Source organism: Schistosoma haematobium, chromosome 3 (genome assembly GCF_000699445.3).
Source record: "Schistosoma haematobium chromosome 3, whole genome shotgun sequence".
Lineage (NCBI taxonomy): Eukaryota > Metazoa > Platyhelminthes > Trematoda > Strigeidida > Schistosomatidae > Schistosoma > Schistosoma haematobium.
The window spans coordinates 22848589-22868823 of NC_067198.1; the positions used below are offsets into that span (position 1 = coordinate 22848589).

At 29.2% G+C, this 20235-nt stretch overlaps 1 protein-coding gene across 2 annotated transcripts in view; it reads right to left on the reverse strand.

The window, feature by feature from the left end:
- Positions 1-513: 513 nt before the first annotated feature.
- The window catches only part of MS3_00005277 (uncharacterized protein), a 44861-nt gene continuing 25139 nt past the window's right edge, over positions 514-20235 (reverse strand). Inside the window, exons 5-8 of one of the 2 annotated variants that reach the window (XM_012942747.3) lie at positions 17816-18404; positions 10590-10663; positions 2978-3244; positions 514-2074 (exon numbers count right to left, since the gene is read on the reverse strand). In XM_012942747.3, coding sequence (XP_012798201.2) covers positions 1716-2074; positions 2978-3244; positions 10590-10663; positions 17816-18404 — 1289 coding nt within the window. In that variant the 3' untranslated portion in view covers positions 514-1715. Of the gene's footprint in view, positions 2075-2977; positions 3245-10589; positions 18405-20235 lie in introns of both variants that reach the window. The other variant, XM_051213307.1, reaches the window with a different exon arrangement.

Sequence of the window (20235 nt, forward strand, 5' to 3'; positions counted from 1 at the left end):
TAGCATATGATTTAAACTATGATGTTTCTACAATATCTATAAATCCCTCTGCACTTGAATGATGGTAGATAGTACATATTCATAATTCACCATCTAACACTTTTTCAAACTAAAACTCACTGAATAATACTTTCGAATTTGTGGTTATCGTTTGTTGCGAAGTCTACACATCTATTTTACAAATATATACCACGTGTTTTAGATCTTACAAACTGATTTAACTGAATATGCAGTTGACGGTTTATGGATACATTTCTTTGCAAGCAAATTGTAACATCATGATAAATTTATTACTTAGTTGTTATCTGAAGATCATTTATACATCAAAGAAACACATTTAGTTTCACTCACAATTGCTTGGACTGAATACATCAAATAACATATTTCATTATAGTAGTTATCTTTCTGTGTTATCTGTACTATACACTTCTCAATAACTTATCAATATAAATAAATTTCAAAAATTAACGATGGAAACTATCAAGACTTTTATTACGCTCAAATAACTATATCCTTTAGAACACACAATTCAATTATCCATATTGACGAAGTTCTTACTGCTAAAAACTATATTTGTCTATTTTCTTTGCAGAGTGTCGAACAGACATAATATCTTGGACATATTACTTTAGTGATAAGATCCATATAAGTATTAACAGTAAATTTAAAATGTCTCTATGTGGAGATATAGGACAAATGAATAATTAATTTAACGACTGCAAGACAGTGAATTTACAACTTGGTAGATTAATTGAGTAATAGTCGAAAACTAGACACATTGATAAACGTGAATAGCAACACTGTTTAACAAGAGAAAAGTAGTTTTTTTATATTAACAAGTTGAATTAATTTACACACATATTATTATTATCATCATTTTTAATTTGTTTACTAGATGTAGCATAAACTTGTATTGGAATGTTCATCAAATGTATCACTTATATACATATTTCACAACCGCACTAATTCAACGTGTCACCATTACTGCTACAACCCGCACTTCTACTACAAATAATAATAATGTAAATAATAATGATAAAAATATCACTGCTACAACTAATAATATTATTTATTATCAAGATACACTTCTTACTATTATGCACACAAAGACATGAAATGAATCAAGTAGTTTCTGTTGTGTTTTTTTTTGTTTCTTTATAAAAGGGGGAGATAAATATATTAACATTAATAATTTGTAAATGAGAAAAAGAATAATGATTATGAAAGGTGAAATAAATTGTTTAAAATAATAATAATAAATTTATAAATCTTGTTAACATCGTTTATTACATAATTATTGTTAGTAGTATGATGATTTTCAAATGAAAATATTAACATTTGGTATAACGTATGAATGCTTATATGTATGCTGAATAAGCATATAAAGTATAGAATGATAACATGGTGAAATGATATAGAAAGATGAGTATTTCAGAACAACAGTATAAAATGAAATATAAACATAGAATGAACAATAGATTATCTATTATATTCAAAACAAAAACACATTATCACAGTTTTTTTATCAGTGTTTAGTTATACCTCCATACAATAAAATGACTATTTATTTAAGAATAAAAAAGTGACAAAACACTTCAGCTTAGTTAGTTCAAGGTATAAGTTTTACTTATTAAACAAATTTAGTTGTGAAGATAGAAGGGATTGAATGAGAATTACTTCGTTAATTAATAGTTTCTTTGATGCCAATGATTTTGTCATTCATAAATTAGTTTAAATTCTGGTGGTGGTCTTGGATAATTTGATTTAGATGTTGATGGACATTGTTGTTGTGTATCTTGTGGAATATCGTTTGCTTTGTTCATTTCTGGTGTTTCGTGAAAGATAACATTTGAATTTTTAGTATCCGATGACTTATCCTCATCGTGATTGTTGTAATACATGTTTGCATTTGTCAATGCTTGCAGTAAAGGAGTATAGTATTTTCTATTTGATGTAAAAGATTGACTATCACGTTCAAATGAGTCAGTTCTACCAGAAGATAAAGAACAGGAGAATGAATAATTTTGAATGACTTCATCGACTAATATATCCATTCTTTCAGCTGTCCGGGTAACTTTTTTATACGAAAGATGAAAACAGAAAATAATAACATAATTATATAAAATCAAAATCTTATTCAGAAAGTCATGTTGATTTCCTAAAGTTACAGTTTAAAGAACTGTTGTCAAATTATTTCGGTTAAAAGATACCCTTAATCTGGTCATATTTTAAATGTTGAAATTCAGGTTGTTTTCTAAACGCAACTAAACACTAATGATGATTTGCTATTAGGCTACTAGTCAGTATGTCAACAATGACATATCACAGTAAACTATCCAGTTAATAGTTTTTAGATGGATATATGCACTCTACTACGTGTCTATGTACATCAAATAAAACATTTGCAAAGTAGCAGGGAAATGAATAAAGCCAGTGACTGTTATATCCATTATCTTCATTTAAAAATATAATCATAAAGTAATCACACATTTCAAAAGGTTTCATATAGCAGCAATGAAATTAAGTTATTTCAACAAAAATAGTCATATATGCTGTATTTTGTAGCAGGTCATTAGTGAACGAAATAGTCATTAACCTAAACAAATGAACGAAATTCAGTTTCGTCCAACACTTTTTTCGCTTTACATTTTCTTCTAAAAAGATCCTTCTCCTCGGTTTTAGTGAATGTTTAAAAACATGCGTTAGTGTAAGTTATTTATAAATCGATAGTATGATGCTCTTATACAAATATCTTTCAGTTAAAATACAGATGATTACTGCTTTTTCACATTTTTATACCGTCTCTAAACTTTATATCTCTATATTCACAATCTTTAACAACAACTGATTAAACCAAGTTAAATAAACTTTTAAAACATTAGTTAATTCGAATAGAAATTTTAAAATAGAACATTTTATGAAATGATTTTTAAAAAACAGATAAGTTCATTTTTCTTAACAGCAATACTGAACGTACCATGTGTTGTTTCATAGAATACTAAAGCTTGTTTAAACACTGATCCCGAAATATTTGGAAAAAGTTTTACGGTAGATTGTGTCAATGCTATCGATCCAGTGTGACTTGATGATGTTGATGATAAGTCTACCTTATTCAATTGATTTTCAGACATATAAAAGTGTTGCTGATTCGCTAATTCATAACGTAAATTTTCTGATGGTAAATTATTTTTCAGAGCTTTTGTAATCAATTCTTTTATTTTTACTATGACTGAAGCCAATTCATCTGAGAAACAAACAGAATAAAACACATTTTTGATATCAGCATTGGTTCAATATAGAGTCCGGTAAAATGTTTGCGATGTCAGACAAAATATTTATTACTTTGATTGTAAATGACAATAAAGGATTAAGATTAAAGTGTAGATTTTAAGCTGCTATATAGTTCGTAAAAAACCTATTCATTACAATTTTGTTTGGGGGTCTGATAAATAAACATCTAACTTTTTGACCTAAATTATTAATTTTTGACTGCCATATTTCACATCATAATTTTTGTAAAAGAAAACACATAGAATTAATACTGACCCTCCAATTGTTGAATATTTTCACTTCTATACCATTATTTTATGTCTATATACTGAGTTTTTGCCGTCTAAATTTGAGTCATATATTGTATTTGTTATCCAGTGCCGCTGCAAAGTAAGCATTTTAAAGACAGTAGGCCCTATCTTGACATTCACGTGTCTTTTAATAGTTCAATTCATGTGTCGATCTAAGCTGGACCACTGTTGAAAACCTGGAAGTATTAGGCGGCCATTTCGTCCTAGTATGCTACTCCTCAACAGTGCGCATCCACAACCTTGCATGCAGGACTAAAACCCAGGACCTCCAGTTTCTCGCGCAGACGCTTGGCCTCCAGACCACTGAACCGGCATTCAACGGTGTCAATGTCTAACCTAAGTCGATCCATATATCTGAGTTTAAAGAAATCGATAATAAGTAATCTAGGTAAGCATCGTTTGACACCTATGGTGTTAGGAGTACTCAGATATTTATTTATTTAGTAGACAATTATAATTGTTTAATTTTCACGATTGTAGCGTATACATTAAAGGAGAACAGCTAGCTAATTAAATCAGTAGGATTGTTTTTCGGGAAACGAATACAAATTTAAGTTTGGCATTAAATTGATAATATGTTTACTTCTCACGGAAATGTGACAGAAACAGTCATGGCTAGCATTTTCGCACAACAAAAATAGCCCTTTTAAATTACCCATTCTATCTCTAATAAAAAATGTAAACAGATGATTAATTTTTAGTAAACGCTTTTATCAAAATATACTTACGAATTAAATATTATTCTATTTAAATATCAGACAACAAATATAAATACATTCTTGCCAATTGTTAAAATCTCACTTCAAGGGGTAGCCCTGTATATTACGAAAATATTTAGAATTCCCACTTTTCAGTATCAGTTTCATTTATCAGTTTATTGGAGAGTCATCTGTTATCATTACGACAGCCAAATTTGTAGATAAAGCGTTATAATGTTTAAGATTATTGAAACAACAAGTCGCTTATTAAATAAATGATTGAACCAGAACGATTGGTCAACTGATGGATAATGAAAATCGATATTCAGGTATCAGAACTATAACTTACATACATAACACTTTACTAAAATGTTATAAAGAGGCTATTCATCAGATAACAAACGATTATTCAAGTATAAAAATGAAGGTTATCGACTAGCCGTCAATCTTTCACATGTACATAAAATAATGCAATTGTTGCCAGTTACATAATACAAAACACAAGTATTTTCATTATTCGTCAAAGTTTTAATTATATATATATATTAGAAATGGATAATTATTCAGTACCAACAAACTACAATACGTTTGCTATTTCACTAATAAAAACCACTAATTGAAAACATTTTTGTAGACCTTCCCACATACTTTAATATTTAGTTTACAACTGATATTTTGTGATTTTACATAGCCTATATAATGACTAAATCTCCAGGTAGCTGAAAAATGGACTAATTGATGTTCATAGTAATATAAGTTTTGTTAGCAAATAAAACTGCTTCATTTTAAGCTTTGTGTTTACTTAGCGGGATATTTAACTTATGGCGCCTTCATTACATTAATATCTTTAAATAATAATATGATGAGTAAATAGTATTCAAAAATAAGGTCCGAGTAGTTACGATACGTTGATATTAAGTGACAATAATTCAATGAACCAAGCGAGCAATAAACAGAAAAAACCTAATAGCTATGTTATTGATTGGAAAAAACTTACAGTTATACAGAATTATCATTAAAATACGACAAAAATTCCCATAATAATTCTATTAAAATAACATACAAAAGTGATCACTATTATTTTCGATCAGATCTTCGTCAGACATTACTCTGATATATAATTATATTTATACTCATGCATGAAAAGCATTAAACCAATCAAGACAACGTATTAGTCGCTGACAACAATAAAATAGACTGCATAGCTAGACATAACAAGAGCAAACCACAAACTGATATTAAAATGTGCTGTTATTTGTATAACTATTAGCAATACTTGTTCGACTGTCATCTAAATGAGACGGAATATGTGAAACTCAAGTATATTTGGGAGATTTGACTGATACGCAGTAAGATTATGTTTTTTATTCAACGATTGAGACCTCGAAATATTTTGCTGAATAATTATACTACTTGTCATAATTAAGTAGTAAAATGTGAAATTTGGAAATATATCACTAGTCTGCTTGTCCATGGTCGTATGAAAACAAAACACTTATCAGGATTTAAAAATGTAGGAGCTGGACAGTCATTCAGATTCGTAAACGTATTCTTCAGGTAAAAGAATGAAGTATGTTCATTTTTAACTCGTTTAAAGTGGTGAACTAAACCTGATATATTCTTTCAAGAAAGCCACGAATTATGACAGAAGGTGATCACTATATAATGTATCTAAATTATTCATAATCGTCTAGTCCGTTTGTAGACAAAAAACAGTGCGGATAGGATTTCACATTGTAAACGCTTAACATCACCTCTCACTGTAACGCTTATATTTTAAAATATAAATTAAGCTCCCTTAAATTTGTACGAAATTATTCGCACTTCTTCAAAAATTTAGATCACGATCTTTTTATGGCTTTTTGACTTTGGGCTTAATTACCAATACTAGATCAGATCTTGTTCCATATGACTAAATATACGTTTGCAACTGAATTCTCCCTAAAACCGAGGATAATATTCTAAACTCAATTATTTACATACACACATAATAAAATGTAATCATTTTTGGCCAAAGTTTCTTTGATGTCACTAAGCAATATTTCTGAAATGATAAATATCCAGCTTTCGATCCAATCCACGTTGAAAAATCATTAAACAGTAGTTAGAATCCACCTGAATACCCTAATGGTAATACAATTGAATATCTTAGCAATGTGTATTTTCATCTACTGAAATATTCTCTCAGTACGATCAGCATCTGCTTTACTCTTTAATAATATTATGTTGATATTAGAGCCCTTGAAATTGAGATTCCCCTATAGCGAATGATTTAAAACGTTCATGACTATGAGTACTATAAAACGCCTGGTTAACAATAAAATTCTAGTCACCACATTTGTTTTAATTACGGTATTCATAGCAGTTCTTCACGATTTTGGTGATAGTTGATTATGTCTTTATTTATTCATTTGCAGCTTAGATACAACATGGTTTAGTCATGTGAGGTATTCAGACTTGTTTGATAAAAACGATATTTAATAATAGTCAGGTTTTCAGTTTAAAAGAACAAACTATTGTTTTATGAGTATCTCATGCCATCGAAAGTGAATTAAATTATAGTGAGTTGAAATATCTTGTTTGAATGATATGAACCCATAGATTTACCACTGAGTTGAATAAGTCGGGATGAATGTATAATTGTTTTCATTTTTTGCTTTTCGATGAAGATCGTACAACAGTCTAGTTATAAATATGTAACAATTAAAATGTTATATTCTCAGTACAGAACTCATTCTCTTGCTTAAACAAGTTAAAACAATGAACTAACTATCATAAATGTAAGGCATCATATTACGTGTCTTGAAAAACCGAGTCAATATTATAATATCAAAAATATCATGATATAAAAATCCATCGAACAGTAATTATAGTTCGCAAGCCTGTACTTTAAATTCAGAATTTCATTAGCTTAGTTTGCTCAGATGGTAATTCAATAAACATATACCTATATACAAACAGTGAAAACGCCAAAATTTTAAACTAAACAAAGGTTTTAATTTCACTTCACTAAAAATACAATGAAGAAACAGCAGCACAACACAAAACATCCTCTTTGGTTTTGAAAATATACAACAGATGAATAATATATATATATATATATATATATATATATATATATATATAATCAATAAATACGATAGCCAGTATTGGACTCAAGATTTATGTTCAAGAGAAAAAAACCTAGATTGTCCAATATTAGTAACAAATGTATATGTATTACAAATATTTGGTTGGCTCATGTTGTCTTATAAATATCTAATTCAAAAATACAAGTGTTTCCATTTTAGCACTATCAATGTTGTTCCAATTATTGTTTTGATTTGTTGTTTATGTTTAATTTCAATATAAAATTGAAATGAACAAGTGGTTATTTTGATTAATCGACCGTTTATTTATTCATTATATTATTTTCAAGGAGTATTTTAAGCGTTAGCATATATTGCAAAATTGTTTTAGTTATCTTATTGATATCACTTTGTCCACATATATTTGTTTTATATTCATTCTTGTGTAAACTTGTGTGGTTTGCTGGTGACATACAAGTTAACTCATTAACTATCTAAACATTTTTTGATTAACCTTATCATACAATACACCTAATTTAAAAAAGATTAATATATGTATCAATTATCGTAAAGTATGAAGAACATTGTGTTGCTAATGCTTCTACTGCTTCAATTGTTGCGATTTTATCAAGACGCTTTTTTAAATAAACCTAGATGGTGGTATAACTAACATTATTTAGTGATTTACGAGTTGTGAAAATTGTATGATCAGCACAAAATCTTGTAGCAATAATAATCATTACCTCACAAGTAAGTACGTTAAAGATGCCCCTCCTACAGTTCTAGTGAGAAGCCGTTATGTATGGAATTCAACCTCAGGTAATGTATGAGGATTGCATAATACTGCAAAATGATTGAAGTTGGGTATTAAGACTACTAAATATCGGTTCAATAATCGGTTCGGTTAGCGCTCAGTGATGAAGCCGAAGGTTATGGGTTCGATTCCTTATGGTGGGGTCTTTTCGAGTATTGATTAGGGAGCCTCATATTAGGACAAAACAGCTGTCTAGTACTTTCGAATTTCCAACAAAGGTCTAGGCAATATCATTTCGGGATTTAAAAACTAAGAAAGTTCGATAATATCCACTATTGTGGATTTTACATAAGTTGTGTAAGCAAGTAACTCAGAATGTTGGTGCTATATTTGATTCACATTAGAAAAGAGCACAATCTTTTCCTGTTTCCAAAAACGTTTATTTTATTATTGTTATTTTGAAAGATGTTTGAATTGTTAGTCACAGAAAATACTAGTAAACTGTTGAATAGAACATTATTTATCGTCTCAGTACATATACTTTGAATAGTGAATTAATTTGATGCTAAAATATAATCAACAATTAATTCCATATAAGACACAAAGTTGTAACATGAAAGTATTGAATAGTTTTACTTATTATAGTCATTTTGACTGCTTCAAAGTTTCATGTTTACAATTTTGTTCAAACTTTACTATATAATTCATCTTCGTTACATTTACAGGAGATATATCTAATCTTAGGGCAAAACAATTTTTTCATGGAAAAAGCTACGAATTTGTTCTTAATCAGTACGTATCAGTAAACATTTTGGTCTACGTAAAAGTATATTTGTGGTGATGGTATCAAAATAAAATAACAGAAAATCATGTGCAAATTAACAATAAAATTAATTTTTTTCAAGTGAATTAAGAAATGCTCTTGTAAATGAGTTAAGCAGTCGATCCGATTATAGTATACACTTCAAAATATAACGAAAAGATCCTCTCTTTTTAAATATTGTGTTTATATCTTAGATGTCTCAAAATATCAGTAATCCGAAATCGCCATTAGTTCCTATGTATACTTAATCATTATAATGTTTCTCAATGGATGTATTGATGTTAATTTGCTAATTACTCAACTGTAATAAAAATAGAATCTTGCAATTGAAATTTAAAAACTACTCAGTATATATGATGCATCGATAATGGATTTAGGTAAACCATGAGAGTCTTCCAAGTTATGATAGAAGTTGATTTCAAATGTACTTTTCAGTGGCCTAATCAGTTATTTATTTCCTATCACTTCGCCTGTAAGTCATCAAGTAGCTTAAATAACTTAAATCAAGAACATCAACCAGCTGTGTTATGTTTTGAAATAACTCATATGCATTTCATCATAAAGTGAGGTTATCAAATGAATCCGAAAATACATTTGTCATCAACAAATGAATTTTTATAGTGCAATTTATAGATGCCAAAACATTATGATTGTTTAAATTCTCTTCTACATAACAGTTGTAAATTAAAAATTAACTAATTAAGTATTACATTTTATCCCTCAACTATCTGTAACATGTTCACCGCCTAAGTGATATATGCTCAAATACTAAACGGGAATATTTACAAACAATTCTCAAAGTAAGGATCGACTAGTAGATTTAAGGTTAAGTACCAGTTCAACTGCTGTCGTGGCAATAGTTAAAGTGTACATTATATCAGCAACGTTTAACAGTAGATTTCTGAACATCTGTCATGATTATTTGAGAGGCTTATTATATAGGTTAGGAGATTCGAATGTGCGTATATTTTCACTTATACTAACTGATCTTTTGGAAACAATTTCCATTCACTGTCGTGGTTCATAAACAACGATATGCAACATAGAAAGGTATTTAAACCTTCATGGTTCTGTCTTGTAAAAGTGTTACACAGGTTTTATCTCAAATTTTTTTGTGTTACAAGTGAGCACAGATGAGAAACTCCATATTCAGATTAAACATTTGCTCCATGTTCCTTGATTTACAACAATGCCTCCATTGCTCTCAATCTTTGACAAAATGCATCTACCAATATTTAGTTGTCTAAATTTCGTTTTTTTAATATTTTATTTTGTGTTAATATAATTCTTAATTCAGTATTCTAAAAACCCAAGATTTGTTGTTAACTTGATAAAAAAGATTGCACTTATTTTGTTAAAAAATCATCTCGTACAGTGATTTCAAACCTGTTTATCAACAGTAAAGTAAAATGAAATGAAATTTAAAAGTCATGATTTAGTACAATTGCATTATTAAATCCATAAAACTTCAAAAATGATTGTCTACAGTAAATTTCTTTTTACCTATAGACGATAGCTGCAAATCCATTTTCTAAACAGTTAAGGTTGTCAATATCTATTAGATGATATAAAAGCAACATTTTTATTATGACCGAATTTAATTTTGTTCAGTAGAAGAAAGAAATATAAAATAAAGAATATTAATTAGGTTAGTATTCAACTTACTGTACTCAATCTCCAATCCAAGATATTTAATTTTATTGGCTTCGTGAAACGCTTTCTTTTTAAGACGACAAATTCTGAAAAGAAATACATACACTTAAAAATCCAATTTACAGAACGTTTTGTGAACCTTTTGTAAATTGTGATTTTAAAAATAAGTGGTATCAAATAAATAATATCCAATCACAAAAATTTATATTTTTCATGGACTTATATGAATATATTTTACTACAGATAGCTCAAGACATTTTATACTATGCAGTTTTGCCAGTCCCAAACAGTTCTTGAACAGTTTACTTTTATTATTAGAATAAACCATCTCGGAAAAGTTTTTAAGTTGGAGTCTAATTCATTCAAAATTTAACTCAGAAAAATATTCATTCATGAATTCAATTTTTTTATAGAGGAAAAGTACAAATTCATGCGTTACTTTTTAGCCTAATACTCTTATCACATCTATAATTGAATTGTCATTCATAGCTTTGATTCTTTTAGGACATTTAAATACATTTCCCATAAGAGAAAGCTTATTCGAACTTGGTGTTTTCTATGTCTTATTATTTGTTTGTCGTAACCCTAAGAAATCTGTACTTATGAATAGACGTAATTAAATAGTTAAAGTATCAAACGATATGTTAAATTAGTGTTGTGTACTAAAAATTGATTTTTCAGTAGTGTATTAAAAATTTATGTTTCAACTGAAATAAGAGATTACATTAAATAATGAAATTTTCGGTTAAATATGAGTTTTTTTATCACGTTTGAGGATATACTACTTACTGATTACTGAGTACTGACCAATGTCATGCATGTCTAATCCTTTTTGCAGATCAAGTTCTATTGATCATGCTGTAATGTCCTGTAGGATTGAGATATTCATAACTTTATCGATAAAAATACGAGGCAAACGTAACAGTGGTCACTAATCATTAACCAATCACTTGCAAATGTATCAGTGCTGCAAGAGGTTAGTCGTGGCCCAAATAGATTTATTGTGATATCTCTGACGGTGGAACTGAACGATACGAAGTCAAATTTATCAGGGAGGATCAGTTCCATCAAGTCTTTACTAATATCATGCTGAACAGTTTAAAATAGCACGAAACCTGGGTCTAGAGTTCTGAGTCGTCCATTCACAACGCACAATAACTCAATACGTTTAAGGGTAACTTGGGAGGAGTAAGAGGTTGAAATCTCTTGCGATCCGTTTAGTAAGAATATTAATCTTTCATAAAGAAAAATGATAACCACCCATTTATTTTAATAAAATATTTATGCACATACAGGTAGTATGTGATGTAAATGAGTATTTCATCGATTCGTCTACAGTAGAAATGGTTTATTAAGAAAAATTAAATATAACTATTGGGAAATTTTAAATTATCATCTCATGGTTTGATTATATCTAATCCCACTGATATATGATAAAGATTATTGTTTTTACTTTTTAGGTTATTTAATTAAATTATACAAAAGTTTGTCATTTTTATTCATAATAATTTGTTGAATGCCAATACATTGAAACGTTATTAGTAAGTTATATTTTGTCATGATAATAATTTTCAATCATAAAGGTGATGATAAGAAGTCCAAATGAATACTTTTGATCGAGCCATCTATCTCACAGAATACAAGACTACTAGAATTTAACTAACTTATCAACATTTCACGATGTTGATAGCTTTAATTTAATGAAATGATAAAAGTATAACATAAGTACATCGCTTTTGAAAAATGTTGATGTGAAGAAATTTATGTACATGTATATTTTATACTGTAGAATTCTGTATTTTGTTGATATGAGCTTGATTACACTTTTTGTGAAAAAAGACAACAGTTAGTAGCCTTCAACTTATCAAAACCTTTATAAACAACTTTGGTATTATCTATTTTTGTCAATGAAAATATGATAAATTTTGTTTGTTAATGATGTCGTTAACGCCTCAACTTAATACTTACTTAATGCTTACTTAACCCACTTCATGTTTACTGCACACCCTGATAATTCTATGAAAAATCAAAAGTCATCAGAAAAATTGCCGTATTATTAGATTCTTCCCCTTTATTCTTTGAGTTCGTCAAAAAAGTGTGGCCTATAGTAGTGAGAATATTCAGATATGATGTGCTTTGTTGTAAATGAAGGCAGAAATGCTTCTTGTAAATAGTGGATAACTGAGGGATTGTAGTGTAACATAAACTTCACATCTGAAAGCCAGCAGTAGAAATCTTAACATGAAATCTAGTGATTTCCAGTTAACTCTGACAATTATTACTTGACTGAAATTGAACCATCAGTGACTTTCATGGTTTTCAACCAATTACTGCCTCTGTCGTTTACAACCCCCTCGTAATTTTTGTGAAAGCAAAGCTAATAATTACTAAGCATTATTGACATTTTGAACCATAGTGAAGTATTTTATGAAGCACATTGCAAAGTAGTAAGCGCGACTACATCAACTAATAACATTGTAACACTGATTATTCTATTGCAACTGACCATTTCATAATCCACTGTCAACCAAAAAGTTATCGTTATAGTAAAGAAATATGTCATGTGGCCGAATAAATATACAAACTGTGACCAGCAAATAACTGTTTGAAATCTAATGAATAAATTGATAAAGACAACACAAATCAGCAAAAAAAGTAAATCTTTCTTATTAAATGTTTTGTTAATTAAAATAAATAAATTTTATAATGAAACAGTATTGTTACATATTCATTTTTCAGTCAACCAATAAATTCACTGTTATACTCCATATGACTACGTGTTATAAGACAATAGGAACTATTATATAAATTGAAGAAAACAGAATTAGCGTGAATGTGATCGAATTTCGACAAATTACGTAATAGAATATCCGAAGAGATTAGCATTAATTATTTTCCTGATGAATATCTCAATACTCGTTTCTTTCACACAAAGTTCTAATTAGATTACTCTAAGATTAGTGCCATTATATTGTTCTTTCATCATTGAGTTTATTTGTAAACGAACAGTTCGTCAATGGGCACACAAATATATATATATATATATATATATATATATACGTACTAAGGGAACTCTAACAAAACGATACTAAATTACATGAATGGTGAAAGGAGTAAAACAATGAATATATTCCAGTCAAAAGATTATTATCGAATTCGTGAGTCATGATTTCAATGAATAAATGTAGATAAAGATAAAGACAAATAAGATGGTCATTGAATTATCAATAGAAAAATGAATACAAAATTCTTTTTAATAATAATCAAATAAGACAATAATTTACAATGACCAAATTATCAACGTGATAGTTTCCGTGATATCATTTATGGCTTAAAAAGATAATCGCTATAAAATTTCCCATGATATTGTTTTTTATAAAATCCTTTCGAATAAACTATTGAAGACCTTATTGATGGAAACAATGCATACTTAATACTGCTAGTCAGATTGATCAGACAAATCCAGTATAAAGTAATTAACTGATAGAAATTTATTTTGTAGAATTTTATATTGAAATACTTAGTGGGAGTCGCTTTTCAACAAGTAACTTCCACACTTGTATAAGACTCAAAGCCTTCAATTATAACATGAGAATAACACTAAAATCTAGATGACAAATTCATACTAAAAACTATGAAGAATATAACAAATAATTATGTATAAAGAAAGGGAACCTAATAATTAAGAAATCAAGAATTGATAGAAAAGGAGATATTTTGAGTTTGAATAAGGAAACTAGCTTAAATTATTATCTGGTGCCCATCCACCAAAGTTTGGAAAAATAGATAAATGATGCTGAAATACCTTCACACTTGTAATCTGGAAATAATTAATTTGTAGTTCACAGGAATATATTACACTTTGGTTGCGTATATTAGTTTCTGTGAATTACTACTATATAAAACATAGATTATGTTACATGTTGTATATGCTGACAAAGGATATATATATCAGTGTCAAGGTTGGACTTGATAGTTTTGAATAAACTGAGCATCTGGTAGAAAGTTAATAATAAATATATTTTCTATTATATCGCAATGAGTAGAAAATTTTATTTCCGACTTTTCGTGACCTAATGTAAGCCACTTCGTCAGGTAAATAAATAACCGAAATAAATTAACACAATCATTATATGCAAATATGGTTAGTGGCAAGCAATGTAATCCAGGACGAGCGTTTCCTTCTATTAAGAACTCGTCAGATGGACTTACCTGTATCCCAGAGTTGGTGTTCACACCGAAACTCGAACCCAGTACCGTCCACTTCAATCATCATCGCGTTATCCACCTAGCTACTGAGTCCTGATGGTCACTTACTTATTCATAAGAGTGAGATTATAATTCATTTTGTATTGTTTATTTGAATCTTCCCATTGATGTTTGATGCGAATGGTACTGGGTTTGAGTCCTGAAGTGAACATGAACTCTGGGATGCAGTTACATCCAGCTGATGAGTTTTAAATAGGACGAAATGGAACGCGTACTGGATATCACTGCTGTCTCCTCAGAAAACGTGTGCATGTTTCCGTTCAAATTAAATATTGACAATGTCAATATCTGAAATAACTCTGATTTTCAAATATTTTAGGTTGTAAGCAGCTGATGAGAACCTGACGAAACAAAATGAATTCACATTATTCTGCACTAATCTTTGTTACAGCTCAACTTGATGTATTGATAAATCAGATAAGACCTTTTTTCTATATATTATATCTGTTAAAAGGTGATTTTCACAATTTATGTAATATTCTGCGTATTAAATACATATGTATCAAACCATACAATATTATATCGAAAGCATTCACCTGAACAACATATCTTTATTTTAATATTATATTAAAAACTATCAATTTGAAATTTAGTTATAATCTTATGATTCATAGTATGCATGTAATCATTAAATTTTCATTTACAGATATGACACTAGAAATTAACATATTTCATATCCACATGTCATTGATCTGATTTATTACGTAAAATGATGAATACCCTCTGATAATTTCAGGCAGACATAAGTAGCATATAACACATATAGGAAGTGGAAAACTTGGCATCAGAAGGCCAAGAAGATCGAGTTGAATAGAATGAAAGGGAAAATATAAAGAAGTTATGAACTTGAAGAATCAAACAGAATGTGAAGGACAGCTGATGGATATTTGCAAACAAAGTATACAGTGTATGGTTCTTATATTTTATCGAGATACTCTGGTTGTCCCCACTTGTGTTCTTGTCACAACAGTTCTACAAGCACCTTAAAGAATTGAAGATTTTTCTGACACATCTAAACAATAACAATAATTATTTTACAGTCTTTGATCAAAAACAGATTTTGAATATGATTTCTGTTTCAACGATTTTAACCACAATGCTTTAGTTTCTATACCATAAAATTATCTACTCTAATCAGAATTCTTAAAGATTGTAAGGATAGTTCACTGATCTGTTGAATTAACTATTTCTTTACGTAATTGTGAACATAGGAAACGTCCAACGCGAGACATTTAAGAATAGATAATCAACACTTAGCCACTGGTAACGTAATTTCCAACGATTCTTTAAGTTATTAAAGGATACAATTTTTATTACATAAAGCACTTCACTGATTACGTAATCCCTATATTGAAAATACCTTTACTAAGTAAGAACAGACATCAAATATATATGAGTTACTTCTGAGTCTATCCCCAAAACTATTCATTTGATTACCTTTACATTAAAATGATTTTTTTTATGTTTTTGACCAACCATATCTACAACAAAACAAGAATGTTACTAGTATAGGAGTTTCATAAAGGTTCCGGGATTTTTTTCTTACACCACAGACTCTTGTATACGGCTCTAACGGTAGTTAGATTATCTAAATCATTCAAACAATTTTGACCGAAAACGCTGATTTCATCTCTATAACATTCTCACTAATCAAGACATCAACGTAGAATAAAATACCAGAATTCCTAAATACTAATGGAAAGTACGGTCTGTAATGACGTTCGAATCTATCGAAAATGCAATGACGTTGAAAAACTGTAAAAGTAAACACTTCGTGATGTACATTAATGTCAATAAATTACTGATTGTAGTTATGAATTACTAAGAAACAAGTCAACTTCCAAGATATAAGCACAAATTACATGATTTAGGTTTACTATCACAGTCAAAAGGTTAGTTATTCATCTTCTCTGACATATTCACCATCTTATTATCATATCTTTAATTTTCCATTTTACAATAAATATTGTTGACACTTATTTCAGCGTGACTTATTAATTTTGGATCTTTTTAGCAGCGAAATTAATACATTTTGACAGGAAGTTCTATGTTTCTGAGCCATTTTACCTATGAGCAAGTTGGTTGAAGTAAATGCATTAAAAATCTTCTCACCAGATAGTAGATTTGTGAAGATTGCTAATTCTTATGGTGCATATCAAGGACTGATTTTAGTCAAACAACTGTTGAAAATCAGGAAGGAATGGATATATAATTCATCGTAGTATGGAATTTTCAACAATGTCCATCTATGACCCCATCGGGAATCGAACTAAAAACCTCCACGTCTTTCAGTGTGAACTTAACCTTTAGACCACTGAGCAGACATCAAATGATTTACATATCTAACAAAGATCAGTTCATGTTAACTCCAAACCTTAACATTCCCCACAAACCTTTTATAGAATGATAAGAATCGTGTACTCATATCGGCTAGTTTCATGAGGTAATTACAGTAGTTCTAGTGAATAGCCATGGCTAGTGAAGTTCAACCACGTCAAGTATGAAGTAATTCGTCACCGTGGACACTGAATGATGGCTGCGTAATGTCTCAAATTGATTGAGGTTAAATGTACAAACCATTGGATGCTAAAGTTTAAATGCTCACTGAAAGACTTGACGGGTTTTAGTTTGATCCCCAATAGGAACATGAATTGACATTACTGAAAATGTACAACCAAATGATAAAATATATATCTTGTGCTTCCTGATGATCGTAAAACCAAGGTCAATCCGTGATGTGAATAATCGAAAAATATATTTTTGAATTATTTGTTTTCTTTTGATCTATGTTTTCAATGAGTATAATAACAGGGAATGTTTTCATGTCGACCTGCAGTAAATAGACAATTTATTGATCATGATGTCTATAGTTAAATGATAAAAAGTGGACGCCTGTTACTTCACTCAAAGCAATGAATATGTTTGATTTAAAATATTTAACTCCTGAAATCTAGTATAATAAGACTTACTTGCTAGCCAACTTGTTTTTTTCGCGTTTTGCCTGTTCAACTATTTTGGAATTGAAGATACTCCCAGAAAGATCCTGAATCACCTTAAAATCCAAATTCATATCTGGCTGATCAAGCACTGAACTTGCACCTGTAGCAATCAACTCACCTTGAGCTGTGATATTTCTATTCAAATGAGCAAGTTCTTCTCCCATAGAACGCAAACGCATTAAATTTGGAGTCACATCATTACCGTCACCTCGACGCAATTTTGAGCAATGAACTAAATCATATCTTCTTTGAACAGGATCTTCAAAAACGACGAATGGATATCCTGGCAAGGATAATGGGGATATAGGATAATGTATTACTGGATTAATAACACGAGAAGAAGCACTAGAAGACACGAAATCATCTTGATAGACACTTGAAGTACAATTTTCTGTCAAACTTGATTGATCATCTTCAGCTGAATTATTCAAAACCATTGTGTTTGTCAAGCTTATTAATGGAGAGGCCTTTGGACCTTTGCACTGGGAGTTATATAGCCAAAAGTATGCACCACTCGACAAGTTGAAAGCGTTAGGAATGGGTGTCTCTGAACCGGTATCTTCAAAATGAGTTTTCAAAGAGAAATTATATCAGTAAGCATGTGACAAATTTAAATTTATCGTAATTTCATGTATGATATGATTATCGCTTTTAATCTCCCGAAATCTTTCCTAAGGCCTGATAAAACATCCAGAAAAGTTACAAGCTTTATGTGATAAGGCACCACGAAAGTCACCTAACGGTCAATTAATTAACAAGAACTAAATAGATAATGCGTTTGTCAAAACTATGATAAAAAGCCTCATTACTTAGTGTTCATGAAATTAATCAGTTATTGTAATGTCAATGAAGGATAATTTACCAAGTACACAAATGCACACAAGGCTTCGAGCTGGATCTTTTTTACATAATATTTGTTTCTAGTGCCTGACGACACAAATCAAAGTAGGTAGAGTGATATCTCTAAACACAAATAAGTAACTCGTTTACTAATTCCAGGTCAATATACTAGACCTTTGAGTGACACACAATTTTATTTAAACTGGAGATACTTCGAAAATTAAAATTAAAATGCAATGTTTAAACCTTCAACTAATTTATTTAAGTCCAAGGTACTACCTATAAAAGTATTTATGAATATTTTATAGGTAATATCAAGGCTAGAAAACATAGAACTCTGTGATAACCCTTACTATCATTGAAAATTAGCAACGGAAACTAATGAACACTTGTATAGCCTCTTCATTAAAAAGTAAAAGCAACGAAAACAATGTTCAATTGCAAATAAAATAATATTTCAACATTCAGTTTTGATCAAATGATTTTTATCGTTAGTTTATTTCATTTTACTCATTCTCTTAACATGTATTTACAAATTTGATGGTTTCATTTAGTAATCTTAGGTCAGTAAATTTAGGAAAATGTTCAAACAAAAATAATTCAGTTTTTGTATGCATCATCAAGAGTATTATATTCCATAAAATTAATTTTTGTAGTTGTTTTGTCTGAACAGTTGAGTTTCAAGTAATTTTTTCAAAGAAAGTTTTCATTTACTAGTTGTATAACAAACTTTGATGAAAAAATATGTTTGTTAATTTAGCTCAATTTAGAAAAAAAGATGGAATTTTAACTATATTGAATTATTAATCCTTCATAAACATATATATATTAACACAAGCGCTTGCTATTATCTGCTTTGTCATTTTTGTTTCAATAAAACACAAAGTAACAACAAACAACGAAACGAAATTCTGTTAAACTGATTGACTTAGTATTAAATAGTATAGAAATTCCGCGGGCATAATCAAAGTAAATCTGATTTTTACTATCTTAAATTGTATTAACAGGTAAAAAAAAGAAAAATATCAGAATGAGAAGAAGAGGTGTAAATTATTTATAATTATAACACATCTCTTTTATAATTACACGCTTGACATATTTAAGATTATCATAAAGAGGGTAAATTTTTCAAATATATCTTGTGGTTTTTGTTGCATAGAACAAATAAATTAAAGTTGATCAATAGGAATTGTTGAAAATGGAAAAATTTGCTGAAAAACTAACAAAACTAGTAATAACTTAACAAAGATTATATTGAAATATTTCATCATTTAGAATTTTAAGTTTAATATCTCTCAATATGTTGAGTTTTAGATAACTATATATGATAAATAAGAGTTTGTCAGTTAGTCGTCAATAGATGCAAGAAATCAGACTATATTATCAAGCTTTTCATGGTGAGTTTACTGAAATGTGTATTTTACTAGTGAAAATTCTAACTATTATTATCTACTTCTTACTACTAAGTTGTTCAATAACCTTTGATATTATACGTAGTATTATATAAATACGTTGATGAAAATAGTATTTCGTAATTTACAAAGTCTTCT